Source organism: Zingiber officinale, chromosome 4B (genome assembly GCF_018446385.1).
Source record: "Zingiber officinale cultivar Zhangliang chromosome 4B, Zo_v1.1, whole genome shotgun sequence".
Classification (NCBI taxonomy): domain Eukaryota; kingdom Viridiplantae; phylum Streptophyta; class Magnoliopsida; order Zingiberales; family Zingiberaceae; genus Zingiber; species Zingiber officinale.
In genome coordinates, this window is record NC_055993.1 from 96,253,332 (window position 1) to 96,275,711 (window position 22,380).

The following is a 22,380-nucleotide window of genomic DNA, read 5'->3' on the forward strand; positions in this document are numbered from 1 at the left end:
CATTTCCTTTGAAATATGAATTGAATGTTCTTCCATGGTCTTTGTGACTAAATAATCTTTATGGATTGACTTGGACGAGTAAAAAATGTTGAAATTTAGAAGGTGAAAGGGTGCCCCTTCATTGCACAGAAGAAGAAAGGGCGCCCCTTCCCCTTCCCCTTCCTCTTCCTCTTTAATGAGATTGGTTCGAGGGTCTCACCGACAAGAGCAAGCTGGACGCCCAGCCGCAGCTCTTCATCCGCCTCATGCCTGACAAGGTGAACAAGACGCTTTCCATCATCGACAGCGGCATCGGCATGACCAAAGCTGGTAATTTCTCTTCTCCGCACCTTGTCGGGATGACGCCGCCGTCCCGACGAACGGTCAAGATAATGTAGTCCGAGAAATGCCCTAATTTTTGGCTCCTCACACTTACGATCGCTTTTCCTGGCAGCCCGTAGGCGGCATTAGCCCCGTGATGTTCGGAGCGCAGCTGTCGGCAGAAGAGGCGGAGAGCTTGAGCAAGAGGTAGGGAATGACTTATATAGTGACTTCTGTTCTTTCTTCTTCTTATTTTCTTGTTAAGGTTTATTTCTGATCTTGTTTTCGCCTCTCACCCGGTTTGATTCGAGTTCCATGGTGAGAAAATTGTCATTTTGTTTTCCTCCGACTTCCTTGATATGACGAGAAGAAAGGTTTTTTTTTTCTTAACAGTAGGAAGCATGTAGCAGTGTAATAGTTCCGAATGTTGCTGATCTCCTTGCTTTACAACCCGCGGCTTCATTTTCCCCTGTTTTCCTCCAGTTCTTGTGTTCTTCTATTTTATTTATCAATTTTTCTAAATTTTGTTTATGCCACCTCAGTTGACCTAGATTCTCCTTTGTATCACAGACTCGAGTTTACTTGATACTGGAATATGCAGCTAAATGTGAACTCTACAAGGAAGTACAGAAGTCCAAATGCTTTAGTGAGAGGCGAACTGCTACAGTGAGTTCTTTGCAAACACACACTAACGGTTATCAGTGTATGAGCTTTTATCTATTATTGTCAATGAAGGACTAACACTCTAATCATGTACTCATAGAATTTGCAGTTCCTTTCTCACTGTATGTACAAGTGTATGAGCTTTTTGTACTGATATATGAGTGATGATATTGGAACTCAAAGAAGAAGCACTGCAACCGCCCAATCTTCAAAACATTCATCGGAGGATCAATGAAAGTGAGTAAGCCTATCTCCCTTTAAGAGAAATAATCTAAACTTATTACGAAGCGAGATCCCTAGATTTTTGAATCGCCTACCTATTTTGCGGAGTGCTATGCTTCTTAGCCAGTTACTCTATATAATTCTTACATCAGTTGCTTCTATATGACTGTATCATTTTTAGATTATAGCATTGCACATTTTGTAAATAATTTGCTCTTTGTTTTGATGGGTTTTTTCTGATGGTTGTTGACATGAATTTTGAATCTTGACCTTTGAAATTGTGATTTTCTTGCATTGTTGTCCTATTTTCATACACTTTTACATGTTTTTTTCTTCTCTTTTTTCATTGAATTAAATTGCCATCTATGTGCCACTAACTGACATGTGGATGCTTGTGGTTGGGTTTCTGATTGCATGTGCTTTGTGCGATTTTGCAACTAGAATGGATGTAATCAATTATGCAATATTTGAATTTTTGTTAATCATGTGTCTCTTTCACAATTCTGAAAGCTATCAATAAGCTTCATTCTTTAAAATCAAATCAAGATGGATAAGGTTTCTTTTGTAATTGTTTACGTAGTTTACAACAATTCTTAGTGATCAAACTCGACAAGGATGGATGACAAATTAGCTGATACTGTGACTGTTGGGAGCAATTTCTATAGTAAAGTTGAAAGATTTATGGCCATTCTTAATGCGTTCATTGACTTCATACAGGTAATTTGTCTTTGTAGAACTCAAGTTTACCACCCCTATCACTACAAGAAAAGAAAAAAAAAGCTTAAAGACAATGCTTTTCTATGTGGCTAGAAAAAAAACATATCATTCTGGTGAAAAGAAAGAGGACTACTTCTTGACTTGTTGGATGGGAAAGGATAGCACTCAGGTAACTACCAATAACCAAGTGCCCTCTTAAGGAACCAAAAGAGTAGTAGTTATACTCCTATCCCGCAGCTCTATGATGCAGAGTTGCTTATAGTTCAATGAGTTGCTAATTAGGTTTATCATCACAATGTGAATTTCTTATTTCCAGGACGATCAGCTAATGGTTCTATAACTGGCTACTAAAATGTGGATCTCCTTGAAAAGGAGACCAGTGCAGGTTCTTATAAGTTTAAATTTACTAATCTTTATCCATGAACTTGATAAACTGAACTTCTTCATGAAATTCATGTCTTGCAGGGATGCATATTTCAAGGGAAAGAGCCGCTACAATTCATCGTACTTTTCCATCCCATGGTTGTTTTGAAGGTACCACCTACTAATTATTAATTATTTACCACTTTGATCTAGCATGTCTAGGAAAAACATTTCACAGTCTTTTTTGTTAACTGTTATAATACAATTATTTCTCTTAAATAGGGTGGAGTCGGTTCGGGGTACAAAAGCTTAATTTTAGAAAAAAAACCTAATTGATGAAACTTATGATCCCGATGGCATTGCACTGATCCAAGTATCTGGTACATCATCCCACAATCGTAAGGCAATGCAAGTTGATGCGGTATGGCTATTCACATTTTTGTTATTCATACTTTAATTTTTATCTACAATCTTCTTGTATTTAAAATTAGATGGGAGAAAGAGCCATCAAAGCTCTCACCAACCGAGCTACATGACACCTATCATCTTCAATTTTGTAATTAAGAAAAAAAACATAATTATCATTTAGAGACTTAAGTACTACAATTACAATGGCGTTATCTATTTTTTTAGGTGGCAACATCCTTAAATTCCTATGATTGTTTTGTTTTGCAATCTGGGAATACAATTTTCACGTGGAATGAAAGTTCAAGACTCATGAACAGCAATAGTGGGTTGATCAGACAGCAGAATTTTTGAAGGTATAATATGTAAAAATGTTAAAAAGATTTTGTGCCTAAATATCATCCTCTATTTCTTTTGTGCTAACATGTTAGTCCATTTGACATTCATATAATTAGTTAATTGAATTAAGATATAATATAAACGAGACAACAATTTTATATTATTGTAACGTCCACCCTTCTTACTACTACTACACTCTAAGGATGATCGTTACTTGACTACTAACTCTACTTAACCGGTATGATAAAAAAATCACATGGAAACCCTACCGAAAAATTTCGGTAGAATCTCCCCTGTACCGGTGACCATATCCGTAAATACATACAGAGTATACTCAGCCACAGGCGGCTGGAACATATATTTTCACAACCACGCAGTTTAATAAATCAAATCATGCAAGTAATGAAAAGCGGAAACATAACTTCCTACTACAAAATTTTCTTATCAACTTAATAAGAAATTAAGCTAAACAAATTCTTAAACTAAGTGAGTTCTTTAGCTAAGTCTCAAGGATCTCCATAGTCCACACATCACACACCGTCACAGCATCTCCTTGTCGCCTTCTTCCTTATACTTTAGCTTTTCCTTTATCTGCAGTAGGAGGAAAATAGTATCTATAAGCTAAAAGCTTAATGAGCGCTATCCTACTCACAAAAACCCGATATGCATGTATATAAATAAAACATGCTAAAACTGAATGCTAACATGTAAAGCTACTCATGCTCATAAATAGCAAAGAAATCAACTAACTGAAAAGCTAACATGTATAGCTACTCATGCTCATAAATAGCAAAGGAATCATGCTAACTGAAATACTAAACATGGATAGCTAATCATGCTCATAAATAGAAAAGGAATCATACTAACTGAAATACTAAACATGTACAGCTAATCATAGAACTATCATGTGTATCAATAGGAAACTGAACTGATACATAAGCTGAACTAATTAATGCTAAACTGAGTCTAACTTGTATTCACATAACTAATTTGTGAAGTTTTGAAAACTATTTACATAATAGATCAAAATAGTAATCATGCTGCTGATGGGCCTGTACTTGCTGTGCGCGCATCCCTAACTAAACCCGGGATTGCAAGTTCCGAGTCTAGTAGGGTTTACTAGGTTATCTAAACCTAGGGACGACTGTGGGAGCCCAACCCAATGGATATCTAATCCAGTACAGTGCCACTGCTGAAAATAAAATACTGATTTCATAGCTAATTTTCTTACCTTGCTTTAACTAGGTTATCTGAACCTAGAACTAGGTTATCTGAACCTAGAGGCGACTGTGGGAGCCCACCCATTGGACCGTAGTCCCATATAAGCTGGAGCAAGACTAAATAAGTTATTTTAAATGCTTCTACTGCATTAACTGAGCTATTAAAATGCCTACTGTAGCATTATATTGAGCTAAGCATTTTATCAAGCACTTGGTGTGCACTAGAACACACCCTACGTACTGAAAATCTGTATACAAAGCTTAACATAAATCTGCATGCAAAGCTTAACAAAAATCTGCATATTAAGCCTATCAAAATCTGCACACTTTACTTATCTAAAATCTGCATGCTATAAAAATAGGACTGCTCATGTTATTCCAATAGCAAATAGGAAACTAGAACAACTTAAGCATGCTGTGATGGTAAAACAAATTCAACTACTAGGCATGCAATAGAATCTAGAAAATAAAGGAATCATTGCTGCATGGAATTGACAGAATATCATACTTCATCAGGAAATACTGAGAATTCGTACTAAGGTAAAGCTAGAAAAGGAAAACTGCACTTCTATTAGCAATGGAAAAGAAATCTGCCAATGCTAAAAAAAACTATTCTTACTAAGCAACCAAAATTTCGAAGCTTGTACAACCCCACAAGAACGAGCAGGCTCATCAAGGTTGCAACAGAAAGTTTGGGTCAAAAGCTACTATGCTAATTTCACAGTCTGAATGAAGACAACCCACAAAAACACTAACCTACATGCTTAATCTAAACCAAACATCTTCCTTCTTTCTTAAGGGTTCTCAGCAGCAAGCACTATAAAAGAAAAAAAACAGACTTTCTTCCTGTGATCCACTTCGAACAGAGAATCCCTTTCTCTGAGGTGCACGGCAGCCATAACAATCCAAACAGAATTAAACTACAAGGGCTGTAGAATCTAAAACACAACTTATACGTTCATCTAACATCTCGGCTAGGCATTTATGCAAACAGAGAACGTTCAGAGAGCTCGCAAAGAAACCTTGAGGAAAATCAAAAATCCACCGAGCATAAACCCAATTCAAAACCAAAACCAAGTCGCGGAACTACTCCTACTGCAGGTGAGAAGCAACTCACTTGATTCTTGAATTCAAACCGAAGGAGAAAACCTCTAGGGTTCGCGGAGAAACTTCAAATTTCAACCCTTCCTCGTGGCCACGAGCTCTCTTCAACGAGGAGACCTCGAATCTGTAAAGAACCGACGGAGAGAAGTGCTCGCCGGCCGCCGGAGACGAAGCCCTAGCTTCGTTTTCGCCCGAGAAGGAATCGGCGCCGCGCACGCGTGAAGCAGAGAGGAAGGCTTCGAGAGAGGAAATTTTAGGTTTTAGGAAAAAGATTTAAATCTTATACTTAAGGTTATTTTCGTTTCCAACTATAGCTTAAATAGAATATTTCTCCTTCTTTAATAACAAACGATCGCTAGCACACTTGGTCAGCCTGGTTTTAACCAAGGCAGAGATCTCGGATTCGAATCCTCAGCCGGCTTCAACACTTTTCTTTCTTTTTTTTTTAACACTTCTTCCTCTTGGTAAAAATACCAAACGAACTCCAAAAATTACATAAAAATACTCTAAAAATCTCTAGAATATTTTAAAAGTATTTCCAAATATTTTTATGGACTTTTAGAACTCTAAATAGGGAAAATTGGGTCATTACAATTATGGTTACCAACTTTGAATTATAAACATATTTCGGTCAGCGAGTTATCTTTGTTATCTTTTCCATTGTGGAGCATCCATATAGGTTAATCATTGAATGATTGAACTTGCGAGGCACAATTATAGGTTGGTAAAGATTTTAAAAGTTTTCAGCAATATCTCAGGTGCAAATAGTCCTTCCATACATTTTCAGAGAAATATGATGTACTCCTAGATCTGTTGCTTCCATACAGTTTAAAGAGTGATTCTTTATCCAACGTCATGGTTCTACAAGATTTCTCTTTCGCCTGCAGCCAGGTGCTACATTGAAGCATTGCAAAGAGGGAACAGAAAGCTCGGCTTTCTGGTTTGCTCTTGGTGGGAAGCAAAATTTTTCCAGCAAAAAGAGCACTCAAGATGTTGTTAGAGATCCTCACTTGTATACCTTTACATTTAAGCAAGGTCGGACATATCTTTTTCCAATTTCCAAGTCATTGTTACCTTCTATGCTATCCTTCCTCCATTCAAAGTTCTAACAATTGTGTTCATTTGTGATCAACAATGATTTGGCTCAAAATTGAGGAAATATAACCCCCAATCCTCCTTCCCTCATTTATGTCAAAGGAAACAGAGGAAAAGGGTGTATGGTGAAATCCTGGTTCCATATGTGTTTGTTTTATATCAACCTGTAATGGAGCAACATTTGTTTTTGGGACGATGTATTGCACATTCTTGGTACTGAACTTCTTTTGTCTGTTGCTTTCATAGATACATCATGCCAACTTCTCGGCTCCTACACCAATTCAGGCTCAGTCATGGTCAATTGTCTTAAAGGGGCGTGACATTGTGGCCATTGCAAAGACAGGATCAGGAAAAATAGTAGGTTTTCTAATGCCAGGGTTTATTGTTCTCAAACGCAATCATAATAATTCTAAGATGGGTCCTACTGTACTAATTTTGTCACCAACGAGGGAGCTGGCCACTCAAATACAGGATGAAGCAGTCAAGTTTGGTAAATCATCAAGAATATCTTGTGTGGTATGTTTGATGATAGTTGTTACATTCCTTATTTTGATTTTTTTTGGTTTGCATGATAATGAGTCAGCAATAAAAAAAATTCAATATTCCTAAGGATCAAATGCACCCATGCTCTTATGCCATGAGTCCATGGATAGATGTCTTGGGACTAACCAGGTGCAGCCATTATGCTTTAGAAAATGTCATTGTTTTACAGTGAAATGAGATGGTTATGCTGACTACCCGTCATGGGACTAATATATTATTTATGTGTTTTTACAGTTTACAAATCTCAAGTACTCCAGAGTTAAAATTGATGAAGTGTGGTTCGAGTGGGTTGAATGCATGTTAGATTACATTTGAGTAGGAAAGGTATTTGATTTTTAAAAACTTTGGATGATGCATGCATTTACATGGAATGTAAATTACGGATATTACCTTGATGTGTACAATATTTATTACCTTTTGATGTTGTAAAAAGAATTTGTGTATTTTATGGATACTGTTGTAAGAAGAATATTTATGTAATTTGTGAATATTTGTGTATTTTATGGATACTGTTGAAGAAGAATATGCCTAATTTGTGAATATTTGTATATTTTATGGATACTGCTGTAAGAATAATATTGGTGCATTTTATCGGTTTTTCACTGTTTCAGAAATTGAATTTGTGTCGTTAAACAAACTTGATATTACATCGATTTTCCACCGCTGCAAAACCAGTGTCATTAACTAATATTACATCGGTCATATACCGCTGCCAAAACTGATGTTATTAACATATAATATTACATCGATTTTACACCCGATGTCGTTAAGTGATACTACATCGGTTAACCCGATGTCTAAAATGACAGACCTTTTACATCGCTTTCATAGACATCGGTCGAAAATGTAATAGACATCGGTGGAAACCCGATGTCTATGAGAGTTTTTGTTGTAGTGAACGTTACTATTGCTTAGCTTGCCTTTTATATAAAAGGTGTCTAAGCCAATCGGTGAAAGATGATCAGTTTATCGAAGGTGTGACCAAGAGTAAACAGAGGATTTTGGTTGGTGGAACTTTGAAGAGCTTTTCAATTGATTGACGATCGTTCTTCCGACGACAAATCTTTCTTCGGTTCCTTCTCTACGATCACTCTTAAGTCTTTTCATTTTGTATGAATTGTTTTTTTACTGTCAACATGGTGGCAAAAGGTGACCACGCTCGCCCCCAACGCTCCCGTGAATCCGTCTCAGAATCAATACAGAGGAGGTAAATACGGGTGACTACTAACTTTTAGAATAGTAACTGACGCATGCATATGAAGGAGATATTTATCTCGATTATGTTGAGATTTGAACCCTAGACCTTATGATTATAACACCTCATGAGCTAACTATTAGGCTGTTCTGATAAAATGATTTTTTAACTATCAACGGAGCATAGAGAAAGAGGTGGAGGATTACTTGTGGTTTTTTACTGTCAACAGAGTAGAGAGAAGGAGGTGGAGGATTACTTGTTGCGAAGAGGAATGAGACAATTCAAAAGGAGGGTGTTGCTTGCTGACCTGCTGCGGAGTTGGAAAGGAGACGAACATCATGTATAATATTTTTTTTATTATTTTGTGGCCGGGCAACTGCCTCCACTGGCCACGTTAGCTAGCTCCGCCCGTGGTTGAATCTGATCTTAGTTCTTTCTCCTCTATGAATTTTTATATAGAGAGAGTAGTCTCCTAGCTATCATGAGATAAGAGTAATAGAGTATATGCATTTCTCTAGACGAATCTCATTTCGCTGATATGATCCATTCTGACCCTTCAAATGAATCAACCTTATTCATTAAAAACAGAAAAAGGAAATTTCAAAGATTTAACAGGGAAGAAAAGGCAGATGAGCTCGTGGCTTTTACCGAGTTTGGATCAGATAGGAAGACGCGTTCAAAAGCTTCTCCACTCGCTGCTCTTGTCGTTGAAGTAATTGGAATTGAGAATTCTCGACGACATATTAAATTGCATGCTTTAAGTCTTCAAATTTTACTCATCGATCGTCGTTTAACTAGTCAAAGAAACAATAAGTTTGTGTTTCCACTTAAAGGGATTATATCATGTTTAATAAATATGACCATAAAGTCAGAATCATCGTTTAAATCTAAGATTAATGGATGATGAAGCTTGCGTCACCTTTTATTTTTAGACTCCATTTAATAAAAAGATATTAAATCTTTCATCTTCAAATTTTAGCCTCCATTTAATAAAAGATATATCTCTTTGTTATCTATTAAAGATCTTATTATTTACAATCCATGATCAAGAATAATTTACGTATCTGTTTTCTTTTAACATAAATGTATTAATTATTTTTTTTTGAAAAAAATATGAAAAATAGAGGAAGTATAGTAAAAAACTACATCAAGGACTATGCTAATAATAACTTATTTATGACCAATTATAATTGTGCAAGCAAAGGATTGATCAGATGCGTACCAACAATAAATGACTTCACATGCAATTTTATTAGGAAATAATGCTACAATTAATTTTAATTTTGAGTAAAATAAGTATATATTTTTCACCTTAGATGTTTGATCATAAATACTCTTAAATGAATTGTCTAACTCTGTCTACTGGTTTTAAAACATTATTAACCTTAGTATTCCACCATCTAATATGTGCACATAAAATTTATTCATAGAGTAATTTCGATCAAAATTACTACACAGTTATTTTTAAATTATTTAGTTACTTTGTTATATTTTATGATCGATGTCTTATAATATATTCATATATTGTTTTTGGATTAAGATTTGAATAGAAAATAATTATATAATGATTTTATATTAACAGTTATAGGATCATTATTAAATAATTTTTATTTATATCACTTTACTCTTTATCATTATTATATTGTTTTTAGCTTTTAAAATTTATAACTAACTAGGAATTTTAGTTTAAAAAAATATTACTTGGGTATACATGTCAAACCGGTTGAACAATCAATTTATTATTATTATTATTATTATTTTAAAAAACTAAATATCTAACAATTGATTTAAAGTTGATTTATGATAGAATTAATGTGAGTGGTCCATTTGATATTTTAGAGAAAAGAATTACTCTTTTGACATCCTAACAAAAAAAAATACACTGCTTTTTAATCATTAATTTTTGAAATAAATTAAGGATGAATTAGAACTTAATATATAGGTGTTATAAAATATAAATAATGTTATAAATTAATATGGATGAGTGTTATAACATCCGTTCAATTCTTTAAACGTGGTTAGTGAAGATTTTATATAAAAAAATTTTAAAAAAAATTGGATATAAAAAATAAAAATAAATAAATAGATAATAGGACCCACAAATAATCAATGTTAATATTAAAATGAACATGAGTACATGTTAATAAAAAGGATATGTTAATATAATGATAATGTAACATGCTATTTGAAAAGATGACATATATTAACGGTAAAAAAATATAAGGAGGAGATTTATCCTTAAATATAATCTATGGAAAACGCATTCTAATTTTTTTTTTAAAAAAAAAACCCTAATAGAGTTGAATACCTCTTCAGAGGAAGCATCCGCGTAAGTGTATTTAATTGAAAAAAAAAACCACTAGTCAAACTAATTTACATATTTGCTCTGTATTTCTTACTGTAAAGATGAATGTTTGCCTAAAGAGAGCTGGCTGCCCACACGTAAGGTGTGACGAGTCACATTGAGACATACAGTAACAACAAAAGAACTGCGGGTGTGTTCATGAATCATGAATTGTCTATGAACAAGTTGGTGAAGACCAAGCATTCGAAGGGCCATTTGCCATCCACGTTGGACTTGTTATAATTCAGCAGCATTCTCATGCAAACTTGATAGAATTATCAAACTCAAAACAACAACAATAACAAAAATAATAATCATATCAAGTGGAAAGAATGCGTAAACGGAAAAAGACACGAAGCAGTCGCAGTTTGCGTGTATATAAACATATACAGTGGAGCCATTTGGCATCCGCAACTCAGGCTCATCCACCCAATTTTATTTCTCTCTGCTTTCTTTGATCTGATCTGATCTGATCTGATCTGCTCTGCTCTGTTCTGTTGTGTTCCTCGGTTTCTGGTCTTCTTCTGTGCGGTCTTTAATTGGTTTTGACCTGATAAACTGATGGGGAGGGCGCCGTGCTGCGACAAGGCCAACGTAAAGAGAGGGCCGTGGTCGCCGGAGGAGGACCAACTACTCCGGAGTTACATAGAGGCGCAGGGCACCGGTAGCAACTGGATTTCTCTCCCCCGGAAAGCAGGTTTGTTACTTTGATTTCGTCTTACTGATTATTTTCCCAAGTTTGTTTTTAATTTCATAGGCGTTATTGTTTCAGGTCTCAATCGTTGCGGGAAGAGCTGCCGTTTGAGATGGCTTAACTACCTCAGGCCTGACATCAAGCGCGGTGGCTTCACGGACGAAGAAGACGATATCATTTGCAGCCTTTACATTCAACTCGGCAGCAGGTATATATAATTTATGATCTGTTCAACTCCATCGAAATCGTTCTTCCCTAAATGAGATATGTATCTAATCCTTTAAAATCATAAAATTAGGTGGTCAATCATCGCTTCTCACCTCCGTGGAAGAACAGACAACGATGTGAAGAATTACTGGAACACCAAGCTGAAGAAGAAGCTGATGGCAACTTACACGACGAATCAAACACCTCCTCCTCCTCCTCCTCCTCCTGCCGTCGACTTCGAAGTTAATTCCATCGGCACGGATTCCATCATTGCGATGTCAGGGAAGGATAGACGTCACTTGCACTCGCCGTTATCCACCAGCTCGAGCTTGATGGCGGAGCAGAGAGGTGTGAGGTCGGAAAACAACGAGCAAGAAGGCTCGGCCGCTTCTTCGACAGTAGTCACCGTCGACGAGAACAGCAGCAGCAGCGGCGGCGGCGCCATGGAGTACTTCAGTTGGCCGGCCGGCGAAGATGACATGCTGCTGACGGAGTTCGACATGGGATGGATTAGTGAGCTTCTGGCAACGCCACGGGAGGTGGCTCCGCTTATTTCGCATGCATTTGTTGCTAATTAATTATAGTTTACTAGTCAAACATTTATAAAGTTCGACCAATTCTTTTTTTGTCTTTTGAGATTAACACGATTAAGTCAAACGGTGGTCAATTGTAGAAAAGTTTGACTTTGTCTTTTGCAACAAAGTTTCACACTATATAACAGTAAAATTTAAAAACGAGAAAATTACATTTTTAGTCCTATAATTTATATATTTTTTTTAATTTTAGTCCCGTTATATATTAATTTATATTTTTAATCCTGTAACTTGTAATATTTTTGAATTTTAATCCTTTTTCCTCTAAAATTGAAATTTTTCAACAGAAAATGATGAGTTATAAATTAAATTTGGGGATTTTGATTTTTTATGACCCATGTGTTTTTTATATTATAACCACAAACTAGATATTTTTCATTGAAAATTTTTAATTTTGGAGGAAAAAAGGACTGAAATTGAAAATTATTACAAGTTATAGGACTAAGAACGTAAATTAACTCATAACAATACCAAAATTAAAAAAGATACAAGTTACAGGACTGAAAATGTAATTTTCCCAATCTAAATGCTACAAAATCACTCCAGAATTTAGTTTTTTTCTAGTAATTTCATATTGTATTAGACCAGATAAATATGGTTTAACCTTTTATTTTATTATAATTATATACTTACTCTACAAGTGTGCAAATGTTTTATTGACATAAAGTCACCTCTCAAATGGCTTACTCAAAGAGCAAACTAAGAGAATAGTCCATCAAGATTAAAGTTAGAAATACGAAGCAAACAAGCAATACATAGTAATAATAAAAATATGAATACATCAAGGCTGCGTTTGATAGCCTGTAATCTACCTTGTAATGTAATTCAGATTACATTACAAAGTCAATTATTTTGTTTGGTTTGATTTAAAACTTGTAATGTAATGTAATCTGGATTACAAAAGGTAGTGAAGATTTGTAATCTGGATTACAAAGCAAATGCTATGTAATCCGATTACATTACGAGGTCATTGTTTCACCAAAGTTTAAATGTCGAATATACCCCTAGTATGTTGTCAACCGCCGCTCGCCACCGGTCGCAGACCTTCGTCGCCGGCCGCCGCCGCCGTCGTGCAAGTGATTCTGTAAATAATAAGTTAGGTAAGCAAATGAAGAAAAGAGATCCAGTGAGGAACGAGTCCAATGAGACTATAGGCACTGATCCAACTTAGATATATTTTAAAAATTTAAGTTAAGACCAATACTAAATCCTAGTCGTGTTAGATAGGATCTAATTCATAATTTTATTATATGTGCTAACTCTGCTTTACAAGTATTTCATTATTTTGACTAATATGTTTTGTAGGAGCCTAGAGCAAAAATTAAAGTTTGGATGTGCAGTGCTTAAGATGCCTCAGTTAATTGGTGGTGCCATGAGTGAATGATTGGAGGCGCCCTGGATGGATGGAGGTGTCCCAGAGGAGATAAACTTTGAGTATGTAGTTTTAGCTTTGGTGACACCTCAGAGTTGATAACGTCGAAGCATTGGAGACACCCTTAGCCGCTTGGAGGTGCCCCTAAATGGATAAACGCTGAATACTCGAGATTAAATCAGAGTTGATGGAGGCACCCTGAGTCATTCGTGGCACCCCCAATGCAGTATATAAGGAGGGTTTGGCCATAGCACTTAACATTATTCCTATTCAAGCTTTCAAGTTGATTATGTTGCGCTGCTTACGCCAACTGCTTGTTGCGACTTTGTATGCTAGGCTCAACTGTTGTAGTAAGAACACACCAACTTCTATCTTCGATCTTTTTGTTATTCTTATTATACTTGTATAAGAAAGTGTAGGCTGTTATACTCTCTTCATTTTTGTATTTGACTTCTCTGCCTGAAGGTTTTTCGGGAGAGAATTTAGTAGATTACCTAATCTAAATGGTATAAGGGATTGTGGGCCTTAGAGTAGTAGTCACGGGACTACAAACCAAGTAAAAAAACAAATGTGTTTTTATATTTCGTTGCATACTTGGTTTTCTGAAAAGTTTTTAAAAGAAAAAAGAAAAGCATTAAAACAAGATTCACCCTCCTCTCTCATTCGTTTCGATCCTGCATTTAGTACTCACTTAATGAAACTTTTTAATTTTAACTTTTTACCGAACCACGTAGATGAGGTTTTGAAACTATCAAATCGTGTAGGGTAATTTATAAATTACCAAATCACGTATGTTGTGTTGGTGCGGTTAGCACTAATGGTCTAACTGAAGTTTTGATGAATGACAAAATAGGTTAAGTTAGTTTCATTGTTATCTAACACTCTGACCGAGTGTGCAGGAGAAGCCCAGATAGGTCGACTGGCTGACCTGATGTCTGGCACGAAGCCCATCTAGGTCAACGGGCCGACCAAATAGCTGGCACGAAGTCCAAACGGGTCGATAGGCTGACCGGACGTTTAGCACGAAGTCCAGTTAGGTCGACAGGGCTGACCGGATAGCTGGCATGAAGCCGAGACGGGTCGAAGGGCTGACCGGACGTCTATTAGGTAAGTGGGGGTAAGTCACTAGAAGGGAGTGACTGTAAGGACGCGTCCCCGGGAAGAGAACATTAGGCGTCGATCTGACTTAGAACCATTTCGGATATCTAAGTCGAGATCGTGACTAGATTCCGGTCTCGAGGAGACGGAATCTAGCTAATACTCTACTTGTTAATTTGAAAACTGTGCTAACACTTTATTTTACAGGATATATATATCGTATGTTTGCCTCCAGACTAATGTTTTCTTGCAGAAAGGAAGTTGCTGGAAAACCAGGGTCCGGGCGCCCTGGATGGATCCGGGCGCCCGGAGGTAAATTTTATCCCCCAACGAGCCTCGCCACGTAGAGCATCCTGGTTGGGTCGGCTACATCATATTCAGGGTATCCGAAGGGATCCAGGCACCCCAAACCTCCTATATAAGGAGAGTAAAGGCTGAAGCTCAATACAACAACGAAACAACTCACAATCTACTCTCTTGTGCTCCTACGACAGTGTGAAAGCTCTCCGACAAGTGCTAGTTTGTTTTGTCTTTCTTTTCTTATTGGGATCCAGGCACCCCAAACCTCCTATATAAGGAGAGTAAAGGCTGAAGCTCAATACAACAACGAAACAACTCACAATCTACTCTCTTGTGCTCCTACGACAGTGTGAAAGCTCTCCGACAAGTGCTAGTTTGTTTTATCTTTCTTTTCTTATTGTCGGGTTTTCTTCGCTAATTAATTCATGTACTACATTTGTAATTACATTTCGAATTATTAGTAATTACCCATCGAAAGCACCCTTGTATGCGGGTCTTGAAGTAGGAGTCATCAAAGGCTCCGAACCAAGTAAATCTTTGTGTTTGCTTTGCCTTGTTTATTTTCCATTGTGTATCTCATTTTTTTAATCGATATTCACCCCCCCCCCCCCCCCCCCCACTCTAGCGAACTCATCGATCCAACAAATAGTATCAGAGTAGGTACCGCTCTGATTTGGTGCAACCACCAATCAGACAGGGGGTGAAACTAATTTTTTTCTTTCTTTGTCAGTTTTCAATTTTTTGCTTTATTCCAAACTGGTATTATTACCTTTTTGGAAATTTTCTTTCGTTGATATTAATCTGATTTAGTGCAACACCAATTCAGCTTTTCAGTTTATCTTTTCTTCTCCCACACTACTAATCCAAGACCAAGTCTTGGGACTCTCTTTATCAATTTTTTTCTTGTGTGCAGGTTAATTATGTCTCAAATTTAATGCTTCAGCACAGTACGCCCTCTCCTATTCAACGGGGATGATTTTTCGTACTGGAAGAAGCGGATAGAGGTTTACCTGAAAACTGATTTTGACCAATGGTTCAACATCACAAGAGACTATAAAGCACCAGTCGACAACTCCGGAATTCCACTGGACCCGGAACAGTGGACTTCGAACATGAAGAAGAAAGTGTCAACGGATTTCAAAGCACTCAACACGCTTCAATGCGGACTAATGAAGGAAGAATTGAACCGGGTATAACTGCACCAGAACACAAAGGAATTGTGGGACAAACTGATCGAACTACACGAAGGGACAAGCGATGCTAAGATAATGAAGCGCAATCTTTTATTAAATAAATTATTTATTATTAAAATGCATGAAGGAGAAATGGCGAGTCAACTTCACGCAAGGATCAAGGACATCCTCAACGGACTCCACGCGATAGATCATCAAATGGAGAACCGGGATTTAATAAGGTATGCGTTAAATGTCTTTCCACGTAAAACCTTGTGGGCATCCATCGTGGATGCCTACAAGATTTCAAAAAATTTATCAAAATTAAAATTAGACGAACTGTTTTGCAAAATAGAATTGCATGAGCAAACTAACGCTGGGACCGAGAAAGGTGTAACTTTGTTTGCAGGTTCATCCAAGGAAAGGACGAAAAATAAGAATGAGGTTGAGGATGAGTCTGACCAGGACTCTGAAGACGAAGAATACCTGGTGAACTTGGTAAGGAAAATATTCACCAGGAGAAAGAAAAGCTTCAACAAGAAGGACTTGCAAAAGATTAACTCCCCAAACGAACCGAGGAACGTGACTTGCTTTGGATGCAACAAGAAAGGCCACTACAAGAATGAACAGTTCGGATCCTCTGGACCAAGCATCCCGGACCACCCTGGACCACAAAAAAACATATAAAAAGGTCCTCACGTGCACATCGCGTGCACACAGAAACCTCTCTCACGACAGAAACCCCGCAGCTGCTTGCCCTAACTCTCGCGATCCTATCCGCCAGCGACGAAAACTCCACCGCCATCCTCCATTTCCCTCAAAATCCTCCTGCGAGTTAAACTCCACCGCGAGTTGCCCACCTCCCCTCTCACGCAAAAGACGACAACCCCTCGTCCCCAACTTTCATAGCCCTAACCCCTACATCATCCCCGATAGCCTCCATCGTCCCCGACGGCGACCAGTGTCCCCGACGGCCTCCAGCGTCCGCGACATCCCACTAGTTCCGACCTCCTGCGACCTCCCTCAAGCATCGGCCAGCTCCGAGCTTCATCCCTCCAACCTCCGGCGACCTCCCGTGGGCAACTCGCAGGTGCTAGTTTCTACCTTTGATGCGTCCTGTGCGTTTTGCCTTTTCCACAATTAATTCATCACAGTTCGTCTCTGTGAATTGATTTATTAATTAAATGTAATACTTTTCAGTGCATTCATTCTTTCATTCAGTTTATCGCTATTTTTTTTTTTGCCAGCTCCGAGCTTCAGCGTCCCCGACGGCCTCCAGCGACCCCGACTCTCGCAAAAATCCAACTCTGGCGACCTATTATAGCATGAGCTTTCCTTTAATTGCCCCAACTCACGCAGAAATCCAACTCCGGCGACCTATTACAACGTGAGCTTTCCTTTAATTGCTTCCTATTTAAAAGTTTGAGTTCCATATTTGATGTTGAGTTTTGTTGATTAAACTCCTACATGATACAGCAAGAAAAAATTACTCTTAAAAAAACAAAATGTAACCCTCATTGTTTGAAACATCGCCAAACTGCAATCTAACCTTTTGGTCAATGCAACATAAACATCACCAAACATTTACATTAAGTTCCTAGAAATTACTTTAAAAATTCATTAACTTAATATGACATTCTTTGCCATGGTGATAAGATCATAAGTCTTTTCTTTGATTATAAAGATTGAATCATAGACAGAAATCTCAGTCAAATGTCCAGTATATCTTAAAGATGATTTAGTCATGAGGTGATTTCCTTTCAAACTCATCCAATTATTTTTCTTGGTAGACGATGATTCAAATAAAAATAATTTAGTCATGAGATAGCTTAAAGCAATAAGTTTATGTTTTACTTATTGCTTATTATCAAAATGAGATAAATTATGTGGTATTTATTGTTGATTTATACAGTAACGCAAAATAGCTTATTTCCTTTTTTTGAATTTATTTAGCATACAATCTATGAACATTAAAAAATATTTGAATCTAAGTAATTCTCGTTTGCTTAATAGGTTGGTATTTCATGTCATCAACAAGTTACAACTCCATTGACAATACGAAATTTGAACATGTACCATGCAGGGACTGCGGCCGAAGAACATTGACATGTGTTTTAAGATCGACCAAAAATCCCGGAAGGAGGTATTATCGATCTGGGTAACATGGCTAGCAAAAGTGGGTGGTAGCCGATACTTTGTCTGATCAAGACAGCAGTGAAATATGTCGTGGAAGTTAGGAAAAATAGAGTCAAGGTTAAGTAGTGAACTCATTGCTTCTCATGGACATAATCTAGGAAATTCAAATGTACTATCAGTGGTCTGGATATTAGTTATAGTGAATCTGACTCTTTTGGTCGTTTACCTTATTACTTTATTAGTTCGGTTTTATTAATTAGTGTTAAGTAATGTTGTTGTTGTAATATGACAAATTAATTGTTTGTAAGAACCAGTTGAAGGTTGTAATGTGGTTTATTAGTTCAGGTGGTTAATTAGTGCTGACTAATGTTGGTGTTGTAATATCATAGAATAATTAGTTTTTTTTTTTTAAGATGGATGTTGTGGAACATGTTATATAATGGTTTGAAAATGTTGTAATGATTTAGTCTATGTTGTTCTTCTTTTGGGACTTGTTGATGATACTCTCTTGTTGATGTCCAAGTTCCTTTATTCTCCCTCTAGCCTCTAAGTTGCATGAAAAGATTGATTTCTGTACATTTCTATTGACATACTGGTCAGGGAGTCTTTACATCTACTCAATTGTTAGCCATAACTAAACTTGTTACTGAAATCCAAGAAACTAGTTGTTCTTAACAGTCATATAGAGACTTCTCATATTCCTAGAGCCTCCAATAGCTATCTGTTGAGCTCGAATAAGCAACTCTTTCTGTTATTATCTTGCTGTGATTGTGACTAAGAACTGCAGTTATGATAAAATTTGTGATTCATCATGCATCCTGATTGTTATTTATATGAATAGTTTTGTGTTGTGATTTGCACTGTAATCTTCTGTGGTCGAATGTTGTATATCTATGATTCATCTTGATGATGTTTCTATGGTAGAAAGTTCGATGATGATGTTTCTTCTTATTAAGATTTTAAGTTCATTTTTCTGCTTGTTGTACTGTTTTTGGTCCCTCGCAGGACTAGGAATATATCGTGGTAAAATCTCAATTTTGACTATCAGTATGAATGGTCATTTATTTTTTACCTCATTCACCTATTGTAAGTTATATTAATCGCAAGGAGACTTATGATTGATTTTGATTATGGTTTTTTTAATGAATAACACATCTGAATTGTTCATTTTGATAATGATTTGATCTATGAATTAAAATTCTATACAAATTACAAAGGTCCTTAGAAGTTTTATATATTACAGTTTTATCATTACATATTCAAGATTATGTTTTAGTTGAATTTTCAAGACGAACTTTGATTCCAAATGTTGAAATTCAAACTGAGAGGAAATAAAATGTTATTGAATTAAGGGTTCATGCTGGAAGTAAATTACACGTCTGACATTGATTCATCACATTATCTTTTAATAGCAGGGCTGCTTTGTAATCATCTGTATGACGTTACACAACAACTGTTGGTTAATGCTTAAATGTCAAAAACTTGAGAACTTCATAATTATTCCAACTGGAAGATAAATTATATAGCATAACAGAGAATCAATAATGTGCTGATGATATGATGTCTTATCCTCATGAGCTGGGTTGAACTTCAGGCCAAGCTAATATAAGTCAATTTGTCCTCAGGTAACATTGACCTTGTGTTCAAATAAATAGTAAAAACATCTCTATTGCCAAAAGGAGGAAGCTTAAAATGTTAAACAAATAGTTCAATTTCAGCGTTGTCTTCCTTTTTCGGTGTGGATCTATGGTAACAAGCATGAGGACCGGTTGGACAAAAGTTAAAATGACTCCTAAAGCATTGGGAACCTATCAATAAAGGAAATCATATCAATAGATTAACTACTACTTCAGGTGCACATATAAATAGACATAGACACATACGAGATCATTGATGTCTAAGGGGAGGAGGCCGCAAGAGGTGGTCCAGCAAACTGTACAAATGGAAATTGCACCTATAACAGTAAACAACTTTAAACTATTAGGAAGCCGAAACAATAAAGGAAGCCGAAAGAATTACAAGTGATTCTTGTCATCATTAGTCTGGGATGATACACTAAGTTGCCTGCCACACCCTTTCTAGTTACTATATGACCAGAGTGCACAAATATCACACAATCGAATGGCGTGAAGGAAAGCCAAAAAACACTTTGTCTAATCTGATGAGTAAACTTGCTGTCCATGACTAAACACAAAGGTATTTGAAATCAATTCTTCTTGCTGCCGTATTTCTGTAGAAGGCTAAAAAGAAGCACACTAATCTACTGCAATCCACTTGGAAATAAAACGAGGAAGCGCTATTACAAATCCTATACTTAGATTCTACATCTCTTTCGCGTGATACTCTAACACGAACACTCACGTTAACAACTCATGTTGTGTATATACTGGATATCTGAGTCAACTCAACTCGTCAAATTTACTAGAAAAATAAACTTTGTTATTAAAAGAGAGATGATCCCTCGTACAACTAGATAATTATTTATATAAACTTTACACCCTAAGACAAAGAAAAGAAATAAATCATAATATTTGGACCTCAATTCCAATCTTGTAGAGAAAGAAAAAGAAATCTCTTGACATAAATTAAAATTAATAAAATTGGACGCTGTTATAGACTAACCATAACCAAAACCATCCAAACACACTTCAGAATTGTGATACCATCTCAAATCAATAGAATATACATCCAAGCACCAAACAAACTTATTATAGAGATGACCATCAATAGAATTACAGCTCCTTACAACATCACAAGGAGAAAAACATGTTGAATAAATTGCAGCTCCATAATTTTACGACAAGCCTATATAACGAGGATACTAGCAATAAAATTTATATGCGTACTAATTTGTATGTTCATATAGGCATTACATCTATATGCATACTAAAAAAAACAAAGAACAGAATCCAAAATAAAGCAGAGTGTTGAATAAAGCGCATGCATAAAGATAAATTCTATATATTTTTTTTAAATTCATTTTTGGTATACTTCAGATAGATTTTTTTTTGTTCGCACCAGATTTGATCCCTTAAACTGGAAATTAATTACAGATCCCTTCCTTAACCGGAAACGGCATTACAAAGATTATTTTCCCAATTTAGCAAACTAACTTTCCGATCGAGAATTTATAGACTAAAATAAAAAAAATAAAATACAATCTTAGATAGTTATAACATAAATTATCTTAGATTAACATAAGTAAAACAAATACCAACTTGATTGATCCAGTCACATTGTTCGCTGGCCACGCTGGAAATACTTTGATCTACACCCTGTGTTATAAAAAAATTGAATGATTTAACTTATTCGAATTTAACAACAAATAATACCAAATAAACAAAATTTGTGAAGTTATGAAATAGAAACCATTACAATTGTTGAAGTTTGATTTGTTTTCCTCGCTGCTTTTCTTTTCCTTGAAATCTTCTCTAACCCACCTTTCAACCTTTTACCTGACACCATTTTTTTCTTCATTTTAATCTCTTTCACTCCAGTAAAGTTCCCTTCACCATAATCAATTTCCTAGGATGCTTGGCTCATATTTGATTGTTGGACATTTGATTCATTACTTTGTAACTTATCATCCACCATCTTACACAAGCTCAACATTGCATCTTTAACAAACATGTGTGTGTCATCCCTTTCTGTTGCCTTGGTAACCAATTGAACATTCAATCCACACAACTCTTTGTAACGCATGTTTTGAAGTACTTTTGGATCCAAACTAACATTGTTGGTCATTGAATCATTAACTTCAAAATATCCAATTTTTGCTTTTCTTGTCCACCTTTTTAATACATAATCACTTGAGATTTTCATGATATTTTTCCACATAAATATTTTCAGAATATGAGAACACAAAATTCCAGCAAATTCATATTTTCTATCACTACACTCAATTTTTTTACACTTCTTATCAAGTGTAACAATATAATGGTTTCTCTTTTTGTGAGACGTAACTTTATATTTTGTAAATGTATCAACATCCTCACAAATTTCTAGATTAGAATCATGAGATAAGCACCACTCTTGTTGAAAACACTTGTATACCTCGGGAGTATAAATTTCACTAGCATGCTTCAAAATCTCAATTGGAAACATTAAATAGGGAATATTTGTATTTGATTTGAAATCAGCTTTTAATTCCTCGTATCGACGATCATCAAGGAGTCTTTGGAAGTGACTGAAGAAGTCTAAAAATTTATGTTTATAAGTGGCATACTTTTTCACAATATTATTCATGCTCACTTCTTTGGGTTGTAGTCATATCCGCACAAAACATTTGTCGATTTATA

General features: G+C 36.1%; 1 protein-coding gene across 1 annotated transcript; it reads left to right on the top strand.

The window, feature by feature from the left end:
- The first annotated feature begins 10,942 nt into the window (after positions 1-10,942).
- On the top strand, positions 10,943-12,143 carry LOC121977749 (transcription factor RAX2-like). The gene is made up of 3 exons (XM_042530183.1): positions 10,943-11,207; positions 11,283-11,412; positions 11,503-12,143. Exons 1-3 carry the CDS (start codon positions 11,072-11,074, stop codon positions 11,987-11,989), a joined length of 753 nt encoding a protein of 250 aa, XP_042386117.1. The 5' UTR covers positions 10,943-11,071; the 3' UTR covers positions 11,990-12,143.
- Positions 12,144-22,380: the final 10,237 nt, after the last annotated feature.

Bases quoted from the DNA above. Each gene is read 5' to 3' on its own strand.
- LOC121977749 (XM_042530183.1), top strand. From the start codon at position 11,072: ATGGGGAGGGCGCCGTGCTGCGACAAGGCCAACGTAAAGAGAGGGCCG. The intron at 11,208-11,282 runs GTTTGTTACTTT...TTATTGTTTCAG, and splicing joins TTCTCTCCCCCGGAAAGCAG to GTCTCAATCGTTGCGGGAAG. The intron at 11,413-11,502 runs GTATATATAATT...TCATAAAATTAG, and splicing joins TACATTCAACTCGGCAGCAG to GTGGTCAATCATCGCTTCTC.